The sequence below is a fragment of the Salmo salar genome, chromosome 17 (assembly GCF_965601325.2).
Source record: "Salmo salar chromosome 17, fSalSal1, whole genome shotgun sequence".
Lineage (NCBI taxonomy): Eukaryota > Metazoa > Chordata > Actinopteri > Salmoniformes > Salmonidae > Salmo > Salmo salar.
In genome coordinates this window covers 19125740-19144567 of record NC_138307.1, presented here as the reverse complement: position 1 = coordinate 19144567, position 18828 = coordinate 19125740, and the positions used below count along the sequence as shown (strand labels likewise).

Sequence of the window (18828 nt, the reverse complement as noted above, 5' to 3'; positions counted from 1 at the left end):
CTTGGCGAACTATGCTGAAGGTCACATTGACCTTGGCGAACTATACTGAAGGTCACATCAACCTTGGAGAACTATACTGACCATAGGCTTATCTTGACCACATGCAGTCATATTACAGACAACCCCAGCTCACAGTGACCCCAGTTTAGCTGGGAGAGCTTCCAGGAAACATCTTGCAGAGGTGGGGCTAACATCATCTGCCAAATATTTAACCTCAGTTGGTCAACTTTTTTTCTCAAAGAGTTGCAGATGTTGCTTTGAGGCAAATAACGTTTGTAATGTAGACACAGTCTAGTCCACTGGTCCTAAAATCAGTCCATACAACTCAAGGCTGGATCACTGGTGTTACTTTATTCATTCTTTTAAAACACCTCCTCACCTGATTACAAAAAACATCAGAAAATACACCAGAATAGTGTATTTCAAAGAGAAATTCGAGGCTACAAATAGGCCTATTTATTCCCTGTTAATGTCCATGATTGATGCAGGGGACATCCAGCACTTGCAGATCCTCCCCAAAACATTGTGGTCCCAGTCAGTTGGATTTATTTATTTGCCCTCAACATTGCGTTGTACCCAACGGTAGAAGTCGGGGGACTTGTCAGGACCCGCCCTGTACAATCAACAGCACCGCACGGAGTTGACAAGTGCGCCCTCCCCCATCAACGTCGTTTGACATATACCCATCGTTACAGGATTCGCCTCTGGCAGTTTTTAAACAGGCAAGCTCAAAGCCACATATTATACTGTATGTGCAGAAAACGTGCGGGGAGGACAGCCTACAGAGATTGGTTCTTCTACAAGACAATCCCTGCTTTTTTCTTCTTCATTTGGAGACAATTGATGTGCATGCGTAAAACGACATTTGAACGCTCGAAAGGAGAAGACTCGCGTTATTTCGCGGTGGACAATCTAAACTCGAATATAATTGGACATTTGACACAATAAAGACAACGAAGACACTTCGCCCGGGTGAAGAGTGGAACCTTAGCATCTGATACAGTGATTAAGGGACTTTTACGCACGCAGGCAGCCACCTGTGGATGGTGACTCTTTCAAGGACTTTTGCCCCAAAACCCCAATGATCGAAAGCATTACAAGCGTTCCATGCAGTACACATAGTAGTTGATTATAGTTGTTTTATGTTTGTAATCATTTTAATTTGAAACAATATGCTGGTTAGTTTTTCACTCCTGGCAACGCTTCTCCTAAGCGAGTCGGGTTGTTTGGGCTCGTTCGTACCGTGCGAACCGTGTGACCAGAAGCTTATGTCGATGTGTCCGCCAGTGCCGGTGGGATGCCAGCTGGTGAAGGAGCCTGGCTGTGGTTGTTGCCTGACTTGCGCGCTCCCCGAGGGCCAGTCGTGCGGGGTGTACACGGGGACTTGCACGCACGGGCTCCGATGCCTGCCGAAGAGCGGGGAGGAGAAACCGCTGCACGCGCTCCTCCACGGGAGAGGAGTGTGCGCCAACGAGAAGATGTACAAACCGCTGCATCCAGGCAGGGGTAAATATGAGTCTTCATTTACTGATTTATCATTTTTTCCCATTTGGATTTCTTTAAAATGTTCAATATGTAGACACACATATCTTTATTGGAACTACATCTGCAGATTATCCCATTTGTTACACACACACACACACACACACACACACACACACACACACACACACACACACACACACACACACACACACACACACACACACACACACACACACACACACCCACACACACACACACACACACATAAAAACACCACACCCTGTAGTGTATTCCAAATCCACCACATGTATTACCAAGATTGTTTGATTGATAGCACACAGCTGAGAGCTGAAAATCAGGGGTTTTCAAGGGCATCATCTTGGCATGAGTGACCTAGTGCCAGGTACATGAAACAAGGTGAAGAAGATTACAAACATTTTAGAGCCTCCTCAGCTCTCTAGAGGGCCATTTGAGGGACAGTCACTGTGTCTGACACATTAGCACTTAGTCAGCGGGTTTCTCAAGTGTCACGTTCTTTCACAGGGTTTCCCCCAAGCTTTAGTTTTCATTTTCTCTCCTGATCAGCGTTTTTCCCTCCTCCCCCTCAACCCTCCCTCTCTCCATCATTGCCATGTCCAACCCCCCCCCCCCCCCCCCCCCCCCCCCCCCCTCATTCCCTCAGCTTCACCTGCAATAAGTAATCTCTACATCTTTCTCTGGCTAGATTTCTTCCTCCAATATCCTTTCTCTATCTCACTCTTCCTCCTTCAAATTCCCTCTCCTTCTCTCCTTCTCCTGTGCCTCTTTCCATCTCTCCCTCCGTCATCATCTTTAAGCTGTGCAGTGATTCAGCAGAATGTTAGCTGAGCGTGCCTCTCTGACTGCCAGCCTGCTACTGGATAAAATTGACCACCTCTTCTCATTTCCTGCAGGGTGTGAGAATTTAGAGAGGACAGAGGGCAAGGGGGAGGAGAGAGAAAAAGAGATAAAGACAGAGCAAGACAGAGAGAGAGAGAGAGAGAGAGTGATAAAGAGGTAGAGAGATGAAGACAGAGTGAGACAGAGAGAGAGAGAGAGAGAGAGAGACGAGAGTGTGGGGGGTCGAGAGAGATACAGAGAGATAGACAGATACAGAGAGAGAGATAGACATACAGAGAGAGAGAGAGAGAGAGAGAGAGAGAGAGAGAGAGAGAGAGAGAGAGATAGACAGATACAGAGAGAGAGATCGACAGAGAGAGTGGGAGGTAAAAAGAGAGAGGAAGGGGATAGGGAGTCTTTTCGTTACAACTAAATCTGTGGGATTTTGAGAGCATCAAATTCGCCCAGATCAGGAAATGCATCATAACCCACTGAATCCCTCAGTCAGCAGCATTGGCAAGATTAGAGTGGGCCAGATTAGGAAGTGAGGACTTGATTGGGTTTTATACGCCGGCTGGGCTATGCTGCCTACGCACCAGCCTCAGGAGAATAATAGTGTCAGCGGAACCGGTGGACTGAAGAGGGAATTCTCTTTTCTGAGAATAATCTAGGAAGGATGACGGGAGCGTTGATATCACAAGAGACATTCTCAACCCTGTGACATACCACTCAATCGCCTGCTTAGCGATGTATAGTTTAGTTTATTAGGATCCTCATTAGCTACTGCACATGCCGCAGCTACTCTTCATTGGGTCCAAATGAAACATACAAGTACATGACAAAGTAGAGAACAGTAATAGACAAGAACAACAGAAGATATTACATTCAAATAAAATACATGTAAAAATTTATTAAAAAGTTATATAATATTTAACTCTTATAACGCTTATATAATATACAACTCATATAACTCTTATATAATATATAACTCCTCTAACTCTTATATAATATATAACTCTAACTTTTATATAATATATAACTCTTATAACTCTTATATATTATGTAACTCTTACAACTCTCATATATTATATAACTCTTGAAACTGTTATTATTATATAACTCTTATAACTTATATAATATAGAACTCTTATATATTATATAACTCTTACAACACTCATATATTATATAGCTATTATAACTATTTTATATTATGTAACTCTTATAACGTATATAATATATAACTCTTATAACTCTTATATATAATATAACTCTTATATATAATATAACTCTTATAACTCTTATATAATATATAACTCTTATAACTCTTACAAAATATATAACTCTTATATAATATATAACTCTTATATAATAAATAGCTCTTATAACTATTACATAATATATAACTCTTATAACTCTGATAAAATATATAACTCTTATAACTCTTATATAATATATAACTCATATATTATGTAACTCTTATGTAATATATAGCTCTTATAACTCATATAATATATAACTCTTATAACTCGTATATAATATATAACTCTTATAACTCTTGTATATTATATAACTCTTATGTAATATATAGCTCTTATAACTGTTATATAATTTATAACTCGTATAACTCTTATATAATATATAACTCTTATAACTCTTATATAATATATAACCCTTAACTCTTATATAATATATAACTCATATATATTATATAACTCTTATAACTCTTATATATTATATAACTTTTATAACTCTTATATATTATATAACTCTTATATAATGTATAGCTCTTATAACTCGTATATAATATATAACTCTTATAACTATTATATATTATATAACTCTTATATATTATATAACTCTTATATAATGTATAGCTCTTATAACTCATATATAATATATACATCTTATAACTCTTACATAATATATAACTCTTATAACTCTTATATATTATATAACTCATAACTCCTATATATTATATAACTCTTATTTTATTTGTATTTTTTTAATTATGAATTTAATGTAATATCTTCTGTTATAGGAAAGACACCAAGTGACAACACAAATACTATTTACACACTAATCATATATACATATTGTTAAATACAGTACAGTTAAATCTTATATATTATATAGCTCTTATATAATATATAACCCTTATAAATCTTATATACTGCTCAAAAAAATAAAGGGAACACTTAAACAACACATCTTAGATCTGAATGAAAGAAATAATCTTATTAAATACTTTTTTCTTTACATAGTTGAATGTGCTGACAACAAAATCACACAAAATTAATCAATGGAAATCCAATTTATCAACCCATGGAGGTCTGGATTTGGAGTCACACTCAAAATTAAAGTGGAAAACCACACTACAGGCTGATCCAACTTTGATGTAATGTCCTTAAAACAAGTCAAAATGAGGCTCAGTAGTGTGTGTGTGGCCTCCACGTGCCTGTATGACCTCCCTACAACGCCTGGGCATGCTCCTGATGAGGTGGCGGATGGTCTCCTGAAGGATCTCCTCCCAGACCTGGACTAAAGCATCCGCCAACTCCTGGACAGTCTGTGGTGCAACGTGGCGTTGGTGGATGGAGCGAGACATGATGTCCCAGATGTGCTCAATTGGATTCAGGTCTGGGGAACGGGCGGGCCAGTCCATAGCATCAATGCCTTCCTCTTGCAGGAACTGCTGACACACTCCAGCCACATGAGGTCTAGCATTGTCTTGCATTAGGAGGAACCCAGGGCCAACCGCACCAGCATATGGTCTCACAAGGGGTCTGAGGATATCATCTCGGTACCTAATGGCTGTCAGGCTACCTCTGGTGAGCACATGGAGGGCTGTGGGGCCCCCCCAAAGAAATGCCACCCCACACCATGACTGACCCACCGCCAAACCGGTCATGCTGGAGGATGTTGCAGGCAGCAGAACGTTCTCCAAGGCGTCTCCAGACTCTGTCACGTCTGTCACGTGCTCAGTGTGAACCTGCTTTCATCTGTGAAGAGCACAGGGCGCCAGTGGCGAATTTGCCAATCTTGGTGTTCTCTGGCAAATGCCAAACGTCCTGCACGGTGTTGGGCTGTAAGCACAACCCCCACCTGTGGACGTCGGGCCCTCATACCACCCTCATGGAGTCTGTTTCTGACCGTTTGAGCAGACACATGCATATTTGTGGCCTGCTGGAGGTCATTTTGCAGGGCTCTGGCAGTGCTTCTCCTGCTCCTCCTTGCACAAAGGCGGAGGTAGCGGTCCTGCTGCTGGGTTGTTGGCCTCCTACGGCCACCTCCACGTCTCCTGATGTACTGGCCTGTCTCCTGGTAGCGCCTCCATGCTCTGGACACTACGCTGACAGACACAGCAAACCTTCTTGCCACAGCTTGCATTGATGTGCCATTCTGGATGAGCTGCACTACCTGAGCCACTTGTGTGGGTTGTAGACTCCGTCTCATGCTACCACTAGAGTGAAAGCACCGCCAGCATTCAAAAGTGACCAAAACATCAGCCAGGAAGCATAGGAACTGAGAAGTGGTCTGTGGTCCCTACCTGCAGAACCACTCCTTTATTGGGGGTGTCTTGCTAATTGCCTATAATTTCCATCTGTTGTCTATTCCATTTGCACAACAGCATGTTGAAATTTATTGTCAATCAGTGTTGCTTCCTAAGTGGACAGTTTGATTTCACAGAAGTGTGATTGACTTGGAGTTACATTGTGTTGTTTAAGTGTTCCCTTTATTTTTTTGAGCAGTGTATAATATATAACTGTTATATAATATGTAACTCTTATAACCCTTATATATTATATAAGTCTTATAACTCTTATATAATATATAACTCTTATGTAATATATAACTCTTATAACTCTTATATAATATATAACTCTTATAACTCTTATGTAATATATAACTCTTATAACTCTTATATATTATGTAACTCATAACTCTTATATAATATGTAACTCTTATAACTCGTATATAATATATAACTCTTATATAATATGTAACTCCTATAACGCTTATATATTCTATAAGTCTTATAACTCTTATATAATATATAACTCTTATATAATATGTAACTCTTATAACTCGTATATAATATATAACTCTAATATATTATATAACTCGTATACCTCTTATATAGTATACAACTCTTACAACTCTTACAACTCTTATATATTTTACAATTCTTATAACTCGTATATAATATATAACTCTTATATAATATATAACTTTTATAACTCATAACTCTTCTATAATATGTAACTGTTAACTCTTATGTATTATATAACTCTTATAACTTTGTTGTAATGAAGCATTCCTTATGCTTATAGATCTGTCCCTGCTGCATATGGTCTATCTTTAGTCAGAGTTAATATCTTTATGACAGAGGAAGTGGGTTGCTGAAATATGCATGTAGAGATGTGGACATTTGGATTTGGCAAGACCCAGGGATTCTTGCCAGTTTTATAGGATCTGTTCGCATTTGTCATTCACAGCCAAGGGGTAGAGAGAGAGAGAGGAGAAAGGAAGATAGGGGAGGAGAATGAGAGAGAGAGAGAGAGAGAGGGAGAGAGAGTGAGAGGTGTAGAATGCTGTATGTTCATTGGATGACCCAGTTTAAAAGTCATGTCTTCCATTGCATGTGCCACGCATCGACTTGAGAGGACTGTTGCATTGATAGACATGATAGACCACACCACTCTCTTGGCCCTAATCCAGCTATGTCACAGTTTACATTTTGCTCCCTCTTAGCTCCAGCTACAAGCCAGGGACTCTGCAAAAGGAAATCTCCACCTCGCATGCAACAACTCCAGTGTACAACTACAGTACAAATCTTGTATACATACAGTATTAACTGATTCATGGCATTCATCACTCCAAATATTATATGGAGTGAATTCAATGCCAGCCACTCCATGTATTATATGGAGTCAATTCAATGCCATAAATGAGTAAATATCTACACAAGATTTGTAGTTGTCCAGTTTAAAAAGAGAGAGTGTTGCAGGAGAGAGCGAGATAGAGGGTGGGAGCAGTGGTGTAAAATACTTAAGTACTACTTAAGTAGTTTTTTGGGGTATTTGTACTTTACTTTACTTTACTTTACAACTTTACTATAGTCCAATTCACACACTTATCAACAGAACATCCCTGGTCATCCCTACTGCCTCTGATCTGGTGGACTCACTAAACACAAATACTTTGATTGTAAATTATGTCTTAGTGTTGGAGTGTGACCCTGGCTTTCCGTAAATAAAATAAATAAAAAAGAAATTTGAAATTATTTATACTTTTATTTTTGATACTTAAGTATATTTTTAACCAAATACTTTTAAATTTTTACTCAAGGAGAATTTTACTGGGTGACTTTTACTTTTACTTGAGTCATTTTCTATTAAGGTATCTTTACTTTTACTCAAGTATGACAGTTGGGTACTTTTTCCACCACTTCAATTCACGCACTTCACAAGAGAACATCCCTGGTCATCCCTACTGCCTCTGATCTGACGGACTCACTAAACACACATGCTTCATTTTCAAATGATGTCTGAGTGTTGGAGTGTTCCCCTGGCTATCCATACATAAAGAAATAAACATATAAACGGTGCCGTCTGCTTTGCTTAATATATGGAATTTGAAACGATTTACAGTTTTACTTTTGATACTTAAGTATATTTAAAACCAAATACCTTTAGACTTTTACTCAAGTAGTATTTTACTGGGTCCCTTTTACTTGAGTCATTTTCTGTTAAGGTATCTTTACTTTTACTCAAGTATGACAGTTGGGTAGAGAGAAGAGGATCAGATTAAGAGAATGGAGAAATGCTTGTAAATGAACCATGGCGAATAACTCCCTTAACCACTGACTGACCATGTGAGAAGTAGGCACACATTGTATGATTCAGCTGGAGATTTCTTGATTGGGAAAACCTCAAGGTCTCCCTCTAGTGTTAGGAGAGGCTCTGTCTAAACCTGCTGCCTCTTTTCAACTCTTTTCCTTCATCTGCACCGATGTGGAAGACCTTGATAGTATTCCACTCTTCCTACCTCCTCCTCCTCCTCCTCCTCCCCTTCCTCCTCCTCTTCCTCTTCATATTCCTCCTCCTCCTACTCTTCCTCGCCCTCCTCCTCTTCCTCCTCCCCTTCACTTCCTCCTCCTCCTCCTCCTCTTCCTCCTCCTGCTCCTCTTCCTCACCACCACCACAACCATCATCATCCTTTCTGACTCTCTGTCTCCCCAGACGGTTATTCTCCAGAGGTTCCAGAGTCCCTGCTGCCCCAGGCCAAGGTGCCTCTGTACGGGGGCAGAGACCACATCAGCAGCCGCAAGGCTCAGGCCATGAGACAGGCTAAAGACCGCAAGAGACAGCAGGCCAAGCTCCACTCTGTCAGCAGCCTTGACTACTCAACCCTCACCCTGGACAAACTGCAGCCTGAGTTTGTAAGTTGAACATATATACAGTGTATACACAGACAAACACGCAGACGCACACACACGCACACACACACACGCCATACTTGCCCTAAACTATGACCCTGTATGTGTGTAGGGATCCTGCAGGAGAAAGCTGGACGGGATCATTCAGAGGATGAAAAACACATCTAGAGTCCTAGCTCTGTCCCTATACCTTCCCAACTGTGACAAGAAGGGATTTTTCAAGCACAAGCAGGTACCCATGGACTATTCTATCCTATACTATTGTATCCTATTCTATTCTATCATATTCTATTCATTTGATCCTATTCTATTCTATCATATTCTATTCTATTGTATCCGATTCTTTCCTGTCCTATTCTATTCTATTCTATTCTATTGTATCCGATTCTATCCTGTTCTATTTTATTCTATCCTATTGTAATGGCTGTTGCAGGGAGTAGACCAAGGCGCAGCATGGTTAGTGCTCATCATGAATTTATTATACTGAGAACACAATAAACAAAGAAACAAAAACCGACAGCCAAACAGTTCTGTCAGGTAAGATATACTAAACAGAAATAAACCACCCACAAAACCCAAAGGAAAACAGGCTGCCTAAGTATGGCTCCCAATCAGAGATAACGATATACAGCTGTCCCTGATTGAGAACCATACCCGGCCAAAACAAAGAAATACAAAACATAGAAAAAAGGACATAGAATGCCCACCCTAGTCACACCCTGGCCTAACCAAAATAGAGAACAAAACCCTCTCTATGGCCAGGGCGTGACACCTATTCTATTTTATTCTATCCTATTCTTTTTCATTCTATCCTATTCTATTTCATTTCATTGTATTCCTATCATATTCTATCATATTCTATTCTATTTTATTCTATCCTATTCTATTTCATTTCATTGTATTCCTATCATATTCTATTCTATCCTATTCTATTCTATTTCATTCTATCCTATTCTATTTCATTTAATTGTATTCCATCTTATTCCCTGCTATTTCCTCTCCTCCTGCAGTGTAAACCATCACGTGGGCGGAAGCGGGGGATCTGTTGGTGTGTGGACCGTTTTGGCGTGCAGCTCCCTGGCACTGACTACAGTGGAGTGGACATCCAGTGCAAAGACCCGGAGAGCAACAGCAACAAAAACGAATGAGCGATGGCCAATTTGGTCACCTGACATGAGCCAAGGCCCAGCTCCCTTTAGCCCTACTCCTGCAAATCACATGTACATGCAAAATATGCAAAAGCCAATCAAATCAGGAAAGCAGGGCACAGATACAGTACATACACATGGTTTTAAACTATACATCCACCTATACTGAGATGACCTATAACCTCCCTTTAAAGCACATATAACAATGTTCTCTGATTTAAATTATATTAGATTCTGTTTAAACAAAATTTCTAAGGCTAAAGAGTAAAGAGTAAAGCTCATCTTTTTCACCTATGTTGTTATCGTGATGTTGACAGGAACTCTTTACTGGGGAGCACAGTAATCTGGGGTCGTATTTAAACGTAACTCTGTTCTCTTGGTCCAAATGTTTGTCCCTTCAGAGCACTTCCCTACAAGAGAACCTCAGTGACTGAAAGTACTTTACTGTCTGAGTTTGGGTCTATGTCCTTATATGTCCTTCTGAGTGCGATGAGAAGAGCTTTTTTCAGTCCTGCCTTTCGTCCACTTTGTCTCACAAATTGTTCAGAGTTGAGGGTCTTAAGAACTAGTAATTGCTCGTATACAGTAGGTTGTTACAGAGTAGTTACAGTAGCTATCTTAATCAACCCATCAACTGCTACTTCTGATGGGTTGTGTCTCAATATAGTTTCATAGGGGTGACTATGAAATTACTGTGTGTGTGTGTGTGTGCCTCCTATACTTTCTCCTTTAGTAGTCTGTATTGTGCCTTACCTTCCTTGAAGTATATAAAAAAGATCACCTCAAAAACACATCATGACAGTCATATGCTTGTTTTGTCTTTTATAAACGACAGCCAAGAAAGTACAGGTGCTATGAAAAGTCCAACACAGGCACAAATCGCATGCAAATGTTGCACACCGTTTCTATTGACTTCTCGTAGCCTCCTGTCTGACCACAACACAGTCTTCTGCCTAGGACTCTCCTGTATGACCCCTGGAAAGGTGTGGCTCTTTGGGTTTCTATGGAAATCTCAGTGCCTTCTCTCTCTCTCTCATGACTTTGAATCCAGATTTACATCCAGATTATCAGGCCTTGTCGTTGAATGAGGACATTTTAGCAGTATGTGGATGTGGAGATTGGTTACTAGAGAACCATGAGTTAACGAGTGTGAAGATATACGTCTCCAGGATATAAGGCCGTGACGATACTTTTTGATCCTACGTCCCGTTTGTGAACATGATGTTAAATCAGACGTCAACTGATTTTATTGAATCTCAAAACATTTGCCAGATATTTTGTTGACATTCCTTGAAATAGACATCCCTTTTTTCAGGGTATGGTAACATGCCGATAGCTTTGACAGGGGCTGTGTGTACAGCCTATGCCTGCCACTAGAATGCATAGGAGACTTGGAAAGTTTTCTCAACTCAGTCTTAAGCTTGCTTGTATGAAAGACCATGAAATCTCAAACATTCCATATTCGTGATAAAAAAACCATGTAGGACACAAATAGGTAACAGTTTACTCAAAGCCAAACGGTATAACGCTTCTTTGCTGCAATTCTTTAACAGGCTGAAAATAGCTGTTTAGTCAGGGTCCATCAGAGACGATGGTAAGACGTTATAAGAAGGTCATACATGCTTATGACAATTCTTACAATGCAATACACCTGTTGGCTTTAAGTGAAGTGTTACTAACAAATCTATGTGAATATCACAAATATGTCATATTTATTCACTGTGGAATTGATGTACTTTAACCTTGTCTTTTTTGTAACGACAAAGCATTTATTTAAATAAAGTTATGTATCGATGTATGGGAAGGTTTGTTATTTCTTTTGTTTGCTCTATGCTGTGGAAGTAGGGTTGCAAAATTCCAGTAACTTTCCAGAAATCCCGGTTGGAAGATTCCCAGATTCAGGAGGGAATAAGCAGGAAATCCAGAATCCTCCAATGAGGATTTCTGGCAAACCTGCCAATTTTGGGGAAAGTTACTGGAATTTTGCAACACTATTTGTAAGCCTTAATGCAAGTTCCCTATACACCTGCTGCTGGCTTCAAATGATTGTCTACCAGAAGATCCAGTTACCATAGCTACCATACCACATAAAGAAACGTAGAAGAATTTCCATACATACAAAGCAGTGGGTTTTACCTTGAAATGGGTTGTACCATGGGTTGTACCATGAAATGGGTTGTACCATGAAATGGGTTGTACCATGAAATACGATGTCTTATCTACACCTAGACCTCCAGCAAGAAAATGAGACACAAGATACCAGGGCATACGCCCGAATGAATACACAATCAACGTACAGGAAGTTACCATCCATTTAATCATGTACTTCATCTTATAACAAGACGTTCTTTATCACAAAACAATTCTACATTTCAATTTGTGTTCCTATTAACGAGGAAATCTAAAACGTGTATTTGTAACAACAAGACTTTGTCTATGTGGTTTTCCTACAGTGTGTAGAAGATGTATGTGTATTCCAAAGGCTATAGAAGGTAGGTTTCATAGTTTTAGTAGCCTACCAACCTGAAGGCGTAGAACACTGTAAAACAAACAAACGGTAGGCAGAGTTGAGTACACAACCACCAAACATTTGACATGTTCACTTCCCAGCACCAGAAAGTAAGACACTTGGGCTGCATTTACACACGCAGAAGATCTGATCCGATTGGTCAAAAGACGAATCGGTGGCAAAATATCAGAATTAGGCTACCAGTGTAAACACAGCCATACAAACACTAAGTAAGACACTAATCCCTTAAAGCGTCAATTCGCCGTTTTGTTTTTTGCTTCACATATTCACCTTTCAAATAAGTCAAATCATTTTTTCATGACAACATTTCTCTAGATACCCTACAACAGATACATTGAATACAAGAGGTCCATAGGGGTGCATACTAATTGCCAAATGTGCATATAATTGGAATTTACGTGCAAATCGCCCATTGACATCAATGTTTGATTTTTACACAAAAGTCTGAGATGGACACACAGATTTCTAGTTAGAATTCAGGCCATAGTAAACATTCTTCTCACTAGACTTTGTTCACCACAGAAAAGCTACGAGAGGAGGGAAAGAGAGAGAGATCAATGAAAATACCAGTTAAACACTGACTTCCTTTGAAATTGCAAAGAAGAATGAGTTTCATCTTTGTTGCCTGTCACATCCTGTGCCCTTGCAGTGGAATTTGTTCTCAAGCCAAGACACATTATGGTGGTTACAATGTACGATATCGCTGAGAATTGATTTAATACCAAACAAAACTATACACAGAAACAGAAACAGACACACAAACATTGTATAGCTTACTTAAGTGTTTAGAGTACTGCTTCCTCTGTTGTGTTTTAAGACTCAGGCCGATCAAAGGGAGAATCAGGGCCGTACTATTTCTGGGCTGAGGCGAGGGTGTCCATCTCTGGTCCTCTAAGGTACTGGTTGCAGTTTGGGTCTCCCCTCACGGTCGGTGCTGATGGGATGGGCCGACCGGTGTGTGGGTTGACGCACCAGCACTCCCCCCTCTGGCCGTGCAGAGACATCTTACACTGAAACACAGAATGAACATGTGTTTGTGTGTGTGTGTGTGTGTGTGTGTGTGTGTGTGTGTGTGTGTGTGTGTGTGTGTGTGTGTGTGTGTGTGTGTGTGTGTGTGCGTGTGCGTGTGTGTGTGGGTGTGAGCGTGTTTCTGTGTGTGGGTTTGAGAGCATGCGGGTGCATGTGTGTGTGCACTTGGCCATTCATGCATGTGTGTGTGTGTGTCAATAGAAGTGCTAGGTTATGGCCTCTCTCCTCAGCATTACTGTAATGTTGCCTAATATTGGCATTGTAGTGATGTGCTGTGGGTTGAGTAGAGGGTGTGTGTGTGTGTGGATGCTCCCGGGCCATGGAGAAAGAGTGAGTAGTCACCTGTTTGAGGTTATACTGCCCTCTCTTGTCACAGTTGGGGATGTGCAGGGTGTAGTCACCTGTTTGAGGTTATACTGCCCTCTCTTGTCACAGTTGGGGATGTGCAGGGTGTAGTCACCTGTTTGAGGTTATACTGCCCCCTCTTGTCACAGTTGGGGATGTGCAGGGTGTAGTCACCTGTTTGAGGTTATACTGCCCCCTCTTGTCACAGTTGGGGATGTGCAGGGTGTAGTCACCTGTTTGAGGTTATACTGCCCCCTCTTGTCACAGTTGGGGATGTGCAGGGTGTAGTCACCTGTTTGAGGTTATACTGCCCCCTCTTGTCACAGTTGGGGATGTGCAGGGCATACAGGTCTTCCAGTGGGCCTCGGTTATCTCTGAAGGGCATCTTAGATATTCTCTCCAGCACCTGGTCCAGCTCCTGCTGACACTGAACCTACATAACACAACAGGCAACACCAGTCACATGATTAATAGCCTGGGAAATCTCAGACCTTGAAGCAACAGGCAACACCAGTCACATGATTAATAGTCTGGGAAATCTCAGACCTTGGAGCAACAGGCAACACCAGTCACATGATTAATAGTCTCTGACTATTACATTGGGGCCGAGCTCCCTGCCATCCAGGACCTCTATACCAGGCGGTGTCAGAGGAAGGCTCTAAGAATTGTCAGACTCCAGCCACCCAAGTCATAGACTGTTCTCTCTGCTACCGCACGGCAAGTAGCACCGATGCACCAAGTCTGGAACCAACAGGACTCTGAACTTCTACCCCCAAGCCATGAGACTGCTAAATAATTATTTGAATAGTTAACCAAATAGCTACCCGGACTTTCTGCATTGACCTTTTTTGCACTAACGGTTTTGACTTATCACATACGCTGCTGCTACTGTTTACTATCTGTTAGCTTATTTCTAGCTATATGTACATATCTACCTCAATTCCGGGGAGGGTGCTCTTCAGAATATATTACGAGTTTAGTTTGGAAGGGCTTAAAATGCAGACAGGATTTCTGCTCGTGAAAAACAACGTTGTAAACTTGTAACGCTAACGTTAGCTGTCATGGCACAAGCAAACAACTTACTTGCCAAAGACACTAATTGAAAATATCTAGCTAAGATACCGATTTTGTGTCCGGTGGTAGGCTAATGTTTGCGTCAGGACATGAACGGAAAGGCTCTGGACTGATTTCCTGCTCGAGTCCCATTTCCGCCTCTTGTCCCAACCGATGCTGGTACAGTCAACAGACATGTGTGCTGGAACACTGGAGACATTGTGGGAGGCAAACCGTCAGCCTAGGGAGACTACATGATTAATGACCCAGCAATACCTTCAGACCACTGTTTGAGAAAATAAATAAAACATTCTCCAAAGTCATCTACAAAGGTTAAGAGCTTGATTCTCGGAGGAATAATAATCCACAGGAAATGAAATGAACAGCACTACCAAAATATAGAATACAATTATTAATTCACATGAAAATGAATACCCCCCCCCCCCCCCCCCCCCCTTAAAAGATTTAGATGCACTATTGTAAAGTGGTTGTTCCACTGGATATCATAAGGTGAATCCACCAATTTGTAAGTCGCTCTGGATAAGAGCGTCTGCTAAATGACTTAAATGTAAATGTAATAATGTTTCCCTCACAGGTATAACTGAGAGTAAATTATATTTGCATGACTAATTCTATTCATGGATTATTGCCAAAGCACCTGATCGCCCTCTTTCTCTAGGTGTTATGGCTTCATCAATAGTAAAACTGATTGGAATGTTCATTTTTTTGCACTTACAGTCTCTCCTGATGGGTTTTGATGTGTTGCCAAGACTCGCTAATATCCGGGGCAAATGGTTCTATTTTAAACTTGGCATCCGTGAAATGCCAAAATCATTATCCTCAAGGAAAATCACTCAATGTGGGAAAATAAGTGCTGGTAGTAGTTTATAATAAAGCATTTATAATAGATTAGTAAACCATTTACTCACGTCTGCTGGAATGTCTACCAATGGCATGTCCATCTTTTTGTGAGAAATTACACTGGTCACTCAAAACATTTACAAAGCATTTATAAAGTATAAATAGCGCTCACTTTAAATGAGGCCACACAAAAACACTTAGCTAATGATCAGTAGACGGTTTATAAGGACCGATATTAAACGTCTTATGAACGATCGTGTTCATTATTATGACATAGTTATTCATAAATATGTGAATACCTGGCTTACTAACATTTACAAATGTGGGCGTAAATGCTTTATTACAAGGTGTTATTATAAAGCGCTACCAAAGTATTTTCCTAGATCGGTCTACAACAGGACGCCAGGCTCGACTTCAAGGAAACAATACAGAGTTTTCAACAGTAGGGTCTTGTACTGTCATGTGTGAAACATTTACACCTTCCCCATGGTCACGTTCAGTACGCTTCAAATGGGGGCAAACGTTGTCAAACGGAGGGCTATCTTGTCCAATAGAAATGCTTATCTACATTTTACTATTCAAAAAGCTGGCCTTAAGACATTGTTAGCTGCTAGACACCATCAGGTCTGCTCCAGGAGATGGCAGCAGTGCACTAGGTTCTGTTAAGACTGACTCCTTCCTAAAGGGACATGGACACTGCTAATCATGATCCCAGGTTCACTAACCGTTTACTAACAGATTCGACCCACTAATGGTCTTGGTTTACCAAGGCAGCGTCTCAAATGGCACCCTATTCCCTATATAAGGCACTACTTTTAACCAGGGCCCATATTAAGGGAATAGGGTGCTATTTGGGATGTAGCCTAACTGTTTACTACTAGGTGTTTACTAACCTGCTTGCCGCGGGGAGTTTTGGGGTCCTCCGGCTTGTTACTCTTCATCTTGGTCTTCATCTCCTGTCGGTGCTGGCGCATAGCGTTCTCCTTGGGCCCCAGCCATGGGTTGTCCTTAGTGGCCTTCCTCACCGGGGGGATCTCTGTCAGGCCTGTGTCCAGGAGGTCCACCACCTCCCCTGAGGGACAGACACGCATGCAGACACAGATGCATGCACAGACTCACACACATGCACATATGCATACACGCGCACACACGCACACACACACACACACACACACACACACACACACACGCACACGCACACGCACACGCACACGCACACACACATACAAACACAGTCAAAACAGCTCTATGGAAACCAGTTCCATTAAATGAATTGATCGTTCATTACAACACTGTCATAACATTGTGGTTATATTGTCATTACATCACAGAAAAGCTCAACCATTTGAATGATTAAGTATACTGCACATTCCTTCATGAAATGAGAAATGATTAGGCCAGCAGGTTGGCTTTAGTACATTTGGCAATGGCATACATGGTGAATTTTTCAGCGGAAATAGATACATCTTTAAAGGTGCAATATTATGGACCTTTTTCTAAAATATTGTGAAATATTATTATTTATTTATTTTTTCCATTTTAACTTCCAAGAATGAGAACCAATAGTGAACATATGATTCTGTCTGTGTACACTCCAGGTTTATTGGCCACTGAAGAGCTGAAGACTTTTCTGTTACCTCTGGGGCACCTTCATTGCTATGACGAGTGTTCTCTTCACCTCCAATGTCAAGGCATGTCATGAAAGGGCACTAGCTCATTTTCATGTTCGACTGATTAGAACGAAAGCTTGAACAGCAACCACCCAGAACTAACACACCACACTATCTGGGGAAGGGAGGTAGAAGTCCTCAGCTGTTTGACCAGACAACGTGTGGTTAAACATCAACCTCTGAAAGCCTCTTTCCAAACAGATATGCGAACAAACAATGCAGGGGGCCTGGCCCTGCGAGTCCACTAGCTGTCCATGCTATTCCTGACAACAGACAAAGCGGTGGCTGAGGGCCCACTAGCAGCTCTCCCAGGGCTCTGGGACCGTCAAAATGGAAGAATAACAGAAACGGCAGGGGGGAGGAAACAGTTGGCTGGACCTTGTTTTGAGGAAATCTTAGATGAATAACCTTTCAGAGTAATGTATTGTTTACAAACTCTCTGTACTGTCAGGCTGTTCAGTGACATTCCACTATTAACAACAGAGGGGGGATAGTTTATAAGATATAAAGATATAACATCGTTGCAACGTAAGCTTAACTTTCTGAAATTTCGAGACGTGTAGTCCACTTGTCATTCCAATCTCCTTTGCATTAGCGTAGCCTCTTCTGTAGCCTGTCAACTATGTGTCTGTCTATCCCTGTTCTCTCCCCTCTGCACAGGCCATACAAACGCTTCACATCGCGTGGCCGCTGCCACTCTAACCTGGTGGTCCCAGCGCGCACGACCCACGTGGAGTTCCAGGTCTCCGGCAGCCTCTGGAACTGCCGGTCTGCGGCCAACAAGGCAGAGTTCATCTCAGCCTATGCTACCCTCCAGTCCCTCGACTTCTTGGCGCTGACGGAAACATGGATTACCACAGATAACACTGCTACTCCTACTGCTCTCTCCTCGTCTGACCACGTGTTCTCGCATACCCTGAGAGCATCTGGCCAGCGGGGTGGTGGCACTGGAATCCTCATCTCTCCCAAGAGGACATTCTCTCTTTCTCCCCTGACCCATCTGTCTATCTCCTCCTTTGAATTCCATGCTGTCACAGTTATCAGCCCATTCAAGCTTAACATCCTTATCATTTATCGCCCTCCAGGTTCCCTTGGAGAGTTCATCAATGAGCTTGACGCCTTGATAAGTTCCTTTCCTGAGGATGGCTCACCTCTCACAGTTCTGGGTGACTTTAACCTCCCCACGTCTACCTTTGACTCATTCCTCTCTGCCTCCTTCTTTCCACTCCTCTCCTCTTTTGACCTCACCCTCTCACCTTCCCCCCCTACTCACAAGGCAGGCAATACGCTTGACCTCATCTTTACTAGATGCTGTTCTTCCACTAATCTTATTGCAACTCCCCTCCAAGTCTCCGACCACTACCTTGTATCCTTTTCCCTCTCGCTCTCCTCCAACACTTCTCACTCTGC

The 18828-nt window shown here is 41.5% G+C and overlaps 2 protein-coding genes across 2 annotated transcripts in view; one reads left to right on the top strand and one right to left on the bottom strand.

Moving 5' to 3' along the window:
- Positions 1-733: 733 nt before the first annotated feature.
- LOC106575566 (insulin-like growth factor-binding protein 5) lies at positions 734-10369 on the top strand. The gene is made up of 4 exons (XM_014152143.3): positions 734-1506; positions 8586-8785; positions 8895-9014; positions 9793-10369. The coding sequence occupies exons 1-4, from the start codon at positions 1173-1175 to the stop codon at positions 9928-9930; spliced, it is 792 nt and encodes a 263-aa protein (XP_014007618.1). The 5' UTR covers positions 734-1172; the 3' UTR covers positions 9931-10369.
- A 2944-nt stretch (positions 10370-13313) lies between these two features.
- igfbp-2a (IGF binding protein 2) overlaps positions 13314-18828 on the bottom strand; it is a gene marked incomplete at its 3' end in the record, with an annotated part of 203887 nt that continues 198372 nt past the window's right edge. Inside the window, 3 exon segments of the mRNA NM_001123625.1 lie at positions 13314-13470; positions 14127-14267; positions 16642-16820. Coding sequence (NP_001117097.1) covers positions 13314-13470; positions 14127-14267; positions 16642-16820 — 477 coding nt within the window.